Source organism: Tetrahymena thermophila, assembly GCF_000189635.1.
Source record: "Tetrahymena thermophila SB210 genomic scaffold scf_8254575, whole genome shotgun sequence".
Taxonomy (NCBI): domain Eukaryota; phylum Ciliophora; class Oligohymenophorea; order Hymenostomatida; family Tetrahymenidae; genus Tetrahymena; species Tetrahymena thermophila.
This window is the reverse complement of record NW_002476346.1, coordinates 1-6,789: the sequence shown is the minus strand read 5'-3', so window position 1 is coordinate 6,789 and position 6,789 is coordinate 1. Positions and strand designations below refer to the sequence as shown.

Sequence of the window (6,789 nt, the reverse complement as noted above, 5' to 3'; positions counted from 1 at the left end):
TTTAATTTAGTCTTTTTTCTATAAAATTAAGGATATCAATGAAAAATAATTAAATATAAAAACAGTTTTTAATTGAATTAATATTATTGATTAATAATTTATAATTGATATATTTTAATCTTTTTTCAATGAGCAATAAATTTTTATCCTTAAAAAAATAATTATTATTTTATATATTTTTTCAAATAATGTTTTCTTTTTTAAATTTTAATTGATAAAATTTTTGAATATTAATAAATTTTTAATTATTTAAAAAAGAAGATTGCTTGCTAGAAATTTTAGGGTTTTCAGATCAGTATAATCAGAAATTAGAAGATATCTAAAAATTCTTTTTTGAAACTTGCTTATATTTCAAAATCCGAGTAAAAATAGTCACTGATTGGTATTTGATAGAGTGAATAATCATATAGGTTAAAATCAAATGCACGATTTAATTTATCCCTAATTTTTTGAATTATATTATCTAATTTCTCATGATAAATAAAACATAAATAGAAATACAGGGGTTGAAATTTGTAATGACTGAAATTCCTTAATATGATAGAGGATTATAGTTATGATTAAAAGATTTGATCATTTTTAGTGAAAACTGAGTGCTTGTTTAAGAGAAATTAATTTATTTAAATAAATTTTATTTATAAATTTACATTTATTTAATAAGCAATTTATTCACTTAAAAAATATAATTTTGATAAATTTAAAAATAATAATAAATCAATCTATCTATCTATATTTTAGTTTAAATTAAATTTTAACAAAATATAAAACAATAAAACATATAATTTTTATTATTCAAATATTTAATATCTATTCATCCTTTTTCACCAATAATTTATCAACATTTGAAATATATTTTAAAGAAAACTAATCTTTTAGATTTTAGACATTTGCTTGATATTTTCAATTATTATTATGGTTCAAACATATCTTCTACTCTTCTATTATAAATTAAAATAAATTACTAAAAAATTAGCAGCATAAAAAAATAAAAATAAATAAATAAAAAGCTAGAAAATCAATAAAAAAAGTTTTATTATTTTAAATTCAATTTTATTAAATAAATATCACAATCCAAAACAAATAAACTGTTTTTACTAAAGATATAGCACCAAATTTAAGAGGTTAGAGCAACTTGCTAAAGCAGAACCTAAGCCGTATAAACCTACTTCACTAATTTCATTCCAACTTTTTAAATATTGAAGAAAAAATTTATAATTAATTAGTAATAGAAAGAAAAAATGAAATATTAAATAAGAAAAGAATAAATTAGTAATTAAAGCAAAATCTGAAAATAAAAAATGAGTTAAATTAACAAAGATAAAAAAAATTCAGCACAATAAAAATGAAAAAAAAAAAAATAAAAGAAATAAAAAGAAAATAAACAAATAATGAGAGTTATATTTTTAAAATTTATTAAACTAAAAATATCATAATCCAAAATAAATAAAAATAATCTAAATTTACCTAAGTTAAAGTACCAAATTTGAGAGATTAGAGCAATTTGCTAAAGCAGAACCTAAGCCTGATGCACCTTCATCACCAATTTGATTTCCACTTTTTAAATATTGAAGAAAAAATATATAATTAATTAGTTGTATAGAATGAAAAATGAATTAACAATAAAAGCAAGCTGAGAATAAAAAAATTAGTTAAATTAAGAAAGATAAAAAAAATTCAAGTACATTAAATTGAAAAAAAACAAATAAAACGAAAATTAACTAGTTATTTTGTTTTAAATTCATTTTATAACAAAATATATCATAATCAAAAACAAATAAACTTTGTTTTTACTTAAGACTAAGTTTCAAATTTGAGAGATTAGTGCAATTAACTAAAGCAGAACCTAAACCTGATACACCTTCATCACCAATTTCAGAAGGGCTAAGCGACTCGAGTGGGCGAGTCGGAGGGTCTTAGCAGTGATATCGGGGGTTCGAATCCTATACCGCCCCCTTTATTTCGAAAAATTCCATGTAAAAATGTGAATGTTACCAGCGGTCTCCTTGGTAGGAGGGAAGGGCCAAATCTGATAGGTGGTAAAGAGGAGGCCCCATTCTGAACAGAAGATCTGGAATACAAATGGGAAGCGAGCATAATGCGTAGTCAAATCATGGAAGATTAGTAGAAATGCCATTAGGGTGTAGGTGACCCTTCCCTTCTAGTATATTACCCACAATTATATATAAATAAATTGGTATACGTATTATAATAATGTATAAGTAATTATATATAGGGCCCCTATCCCGAGTGCATGTAACCATGTGCGAGTATGTATGTATGTATATCACCAATTTCATTTCCACTTTTTAAATATTGAAGATAAAATACATCATTATAATAAAATCAAAATTTAAAAATAAAAAAACGAGTTAAATTAACAAAAATAGAAGTAAAAAATAAATCAAATAAAAAGCTAATAAATGAATTAAAGACTTATATTGTTTTTAAAATTCATTATTTGTTAAAAAATATCACAACCCAAAATAAATAAACTGTATTTACTGGAGATCAAGTGCCAAATTTGAGAGATTAGTGCAATTTGCTAAAGCAGAACCTAAGCCTGATGCACCAATTGAACCAATTTAATTTAAGCTTTAAAATAAAATAAAAATATATAACTAATTTAGATATATAGAAGGAAAGCATAAAGAATAAACAAGAAATATTAAGAATTTAATTAATTTATAATAAAAGCAAAATTTGAAAATCAAAAAATTAGTTAAATTAAGAAAAATAATAAAAAATACAAGTAAAATAAAAAAAGAAAAAGAAAAATAAATCAAATTAAAAAGAGTTGTATTGTTTTAAATTATATTTTCTAACTAAAAACATCTCAATCTAATACAAATAAACTGTTCTTACATAAGTTCAAGTATCAAATTTGAGAGATAAGCACAATTTGCTAAAGCAGAACTTAAGCCAGATGCACCAACTGCACCAATTTTATTCCAACTTTTTAAATATTGAAGAAAAAATATAATTATTTTTGTTATTTCGAAGGAAAAAATGAATAAAAAATATCATAATCCAAAATAAATAAATAAACTGAATTTACCCTAGATAAAGTTTCAAGTTTGAGAGATTAGTACAATTTGCTAAAGCAGTACCTAAGCCTAACGCACCTTCATCACCAATTTAATTGTTACTTTTTAAAATATTGAAGAAAAATATTTAATTAATTTAGTAATTTAGAAGAAAAAAATGAAGAAAAAATATGAAATATAAAGAAATGATTTAATTAATAATAATAAAAGCAAAATTTGAAAATAAATGAAGAAAGAAGAAAAAAAACACAAGTAAAATAAAAAATAAAAATAAATCAAATAAAAGGCTTATAAAAAAATAGATGAGTTATATTGTTTTAAATTCATTTTTATAGGTAAAAATATAACAATTTAAAACAAATAAACTAAATTTACTTAAAACAAAGTGTCAAATTTGAGAGATTAGTGTAATTAGCTAAAGTAGAACCTAAGTTTGATGCACCAATTGCACCAATTTCATTGCAACTTTTTAAATATTGAATAAAAAATAATTTTATTAATTGGCTAATTAAATCGAATTAAAAAATAAATGTAGAAAAAAATGAAATAATAACAAATGAATTCAAATTTTTTTTTCATTCAAAAATTAAAACAAAAAATTCTGTGCCCTAAACTAAATCTTCATTCCTTGCTTGTCATTTTTTAGAAAAACAAGAACGAAAGACTTGAGGTATTACAGTAATAAATAATAAAAGCAAAAGTTGAATATAAAAATTAGTTAAATTAAGATAGATTAAATAACAATAGTACAATAAAAAGCAAAAGAAAAGTAAATCAAATAAAAACCCAGTAAACAAATTAAAAGTTTAAATTGTTTTTATATATCAAAATCCAAAACAAATCAACTGCTTTTACCTAAGATGAAGTTACAAATCTGAGAGGTTAGTGAAATTTGCTAAACCAGTACCTAAGCCTTATACACCTATATCATAGATATCATTGTTACTTTTTAAATATTAAAAAAATATATATAAATAATTTCCTATTTAGAAGGGAAAATATGAATAATAAGAAATTAATTAATAATAAAAAAATGAGTTAAATTAAGAAAGATAAAAAAATAAATACAAGTAAAATAAAAAAGGAAAAAAGAATAAACAAAAGAAACTACTAACAAGCAAATAGTCATTTTTATAAATGAAAATATCAGAATAAAAAAATACTAAAATTTTTTACCTTAGATGTAGAATCAAATTTGATAGATTAGTGCAATTTGCTAAAGCAGAACCTAAGCTTGATGCACCTTCAGGACCAATATATTTTAAACTTTTTAAATATTGAAGAAAAAAATATGTAATCAATTACTTAATTAGTTAATAAGTAGGGGAAAATGTAGGAAAAATATGAAATAATAAGAAAAAATTAATTAATTAATAATAAAAACAAAGTTGAAAATAAAAAATGAGTTAATTTAAAAAAGTAATAAAAAAATACAAGTAAAATAAAAAGAAAAAGTAATAAATTAAATAAAAAGCTAATAAACAAATGAAAAGAGTTAGTTATATTATTTTAAATTCATAAATAATCACAATCAAAAACAAATAAACTATTTTTACCTGAGGTCAAGCATCAAATTAGTGAGATTTGTACAATTTGCTAAAGCAGACCATAAAGCTTTTTCATCAGTTTCACTAATATGATCCGAACTTTTTAAATATTGAAGAAAATATATTAAGTATTACCTCTATAATTTTGTGAGTGAACAAAAATATTATTTGTTTAAAGACTTTTGATGTTTGTATGTATATCGATTTCCATTGATTTTAAAGAGGTTAAATTAAATTTATTTGATTTAATAAAAAATTTTAAAAGAATATGTGTTGACAAACAGATCTCAATAACTTTGAATGAAATAATTTAAATAGATAAAATTTATTAAAAAAACTTATTCAATTATGTTTTTAATAATTAAATTTTTGAAAATTTATTTCTTGAATTAGGTGTTTCTTAAATAAAATTAAACATGATGCATATTTATTTAATCTAATTAAATTTTATTTTCTTTGAAAAAAATTTTTAATTTAACCAAAAAAATTAAAATAAAAAGTCAAATTTAATTTCTCCCTGATATTTTATTTAAATCATGGTATCTAATTAATTAATCATGATAAATAAAAAAAGGATAGAAATATGATTGATGAATAATATTTAAGATTAAAATATAACTGGTATATAAAAGCTTAGCATTTATATAATTTAATAGGATATAATATTACACTAAAAGTTTCAAATTATTTGATCGTTTTTGGAGAAACCGGTGAGTTTGCTTAAGAGGATTTAATTTATTTAAGTAAATTTAATTCTTTAATTTTTTTATTTTTTATTAATAATTTATTTACTTACAAAAATATGAATGATATTTATAAATATAAATCAATTATAAAATCTTTTTATCTATCGATTTATATTTTAGATTAAAAACACTTTTTCAAAATATTAAATAATAAAATATATAATATTATTCAAACATTTTATATTTATTCATCCTTTTTTCACTAGTGTTTATCATTAGAATTTAAAGACAACTAATCTTTTTGATTTAAGATACTTGCTTAATACTTTGAATTTTTTTGATTCATCCATTGATCTAAAATAGCTATAATAAATTTGTGTAAATTTTAAATAAATATCAAAATAGATTAAACTTTTAAATTAAAAATTATTCTTTAAATTAATAAATAAAATAATATTAGTATGGAATAAAAAAGATAAAAAAATAAATCAAATAAAAGCTATCAAATAAATCAAAAAGCTTTATTGTTTTTAATTAGTTTTTATAATTTAAAATATCACAATTCAAAACAAATAAAATATTTTTACAAAAGAATAAGTGTCAAATTTGAGAGATTAATGCAATTTGCTAAAGCAGAACCTAAGCCTGATACACCTTTATCACCAATTATATTCCAACTTTTTAAATATTGAAGAAAAAATATATCATTAAATAGTTAATTAGAAGGAAAAAATGAAGAAAAAATATGAAATAATAAAATTAATTAAAAATAAAAGCAAAATTTGGAAATTAAATGATGAGCTAAATTAACAAAGAAAGAACAAAAAAAAAGCAAACACAATAAAAAGAAAAAGAAAAAAGAGCTTTATTGTTTTTAATTAGTTTTTATAATTTAAAATATCACAATCCAAAACAAATAAACTGTTTTTACCCAAGATCAAGTGTCAAATTTGAGAGATTAATGCAATTTGCTAAAGCAGAACCTAAGCCTGATGCACCTTCATCACCAATTTAATTGCCACTTTTTAAATATTGAAGAAAAAATATATCATTAAATAGTTAATTAGAAGGAAAAAATGAAGAAATAATATGAAATAAAAAGATTAATTAATTATAAAAGCATAAGTTGAAAATAAAATGATGAGCTAAATTAACAAAGAAAGAACAAAAAAAAGCAAGCACAATAAAAAGAAAAAGAAAAAAGAGCTTTATTGTTTTTGATTAGTTTTTATAATTTAAAATATCATAATCCATAACAAATAAACTGTTTTTACTAAAGATTAAGTGTCAAATTTGAGAGATTAATGCAATTTGCTAAAGCAGAACCTAAGCCTGATGCACCTTCATCACCGATTTTATTCCAACTTTTTAAATATTGAAGAAAAAATATATCATTAAATCGTTAATTAGAAGGAAAAAATGAAGAAATAATATGAAATAATAAGATTAATTAATAATAAAAGCAAAAGTAGAAAATAAAATGATGAGCTGAATTAAAGAAAAAAAAAAGCA

General features: G+C 20.3%; 1 protein-coding gene across 1 annotated transcript; it reads right to left on the bottom strand. All coding sequences in view use genetic code 6, as the record gives it.

Moving 5' to 3' along the window:
- Nucleotides 1-1,064: 1,064 nt before the first annotated feature.
- Nucleotides 1,065-6,298, bottom strand: TTHERM_00959800 (cyclic nucleotide-binding domain protein, putative; the record flags this gene model as incomplete). The annotated part of the gene is made up of 12 exons (XM_001020217.3): nucleotides 1,065-1,185; nucleotides 1,465-1,554; nucleotides 1,792-1,881; nucleotides 2,503-2,592; nucleotides 2,863-2,952; nucleotides 3,056-3,145; nucleotides 3,420-3,509; nucleotides 3,900-3,989; nucleotides 4,221-4,310; nucleotides 4,601-4,690; nucleotides 5,865-5,954; nucleotides 6,209-6,298. Coding segments are annotated over 12 exons (1,111 nt in total), but the record flags the coding sequence as incomplete, so codon positions are not given.
- Between the last annotated feature and the right edge of the window lie 491 nt (nucleotides 6,299-6,789).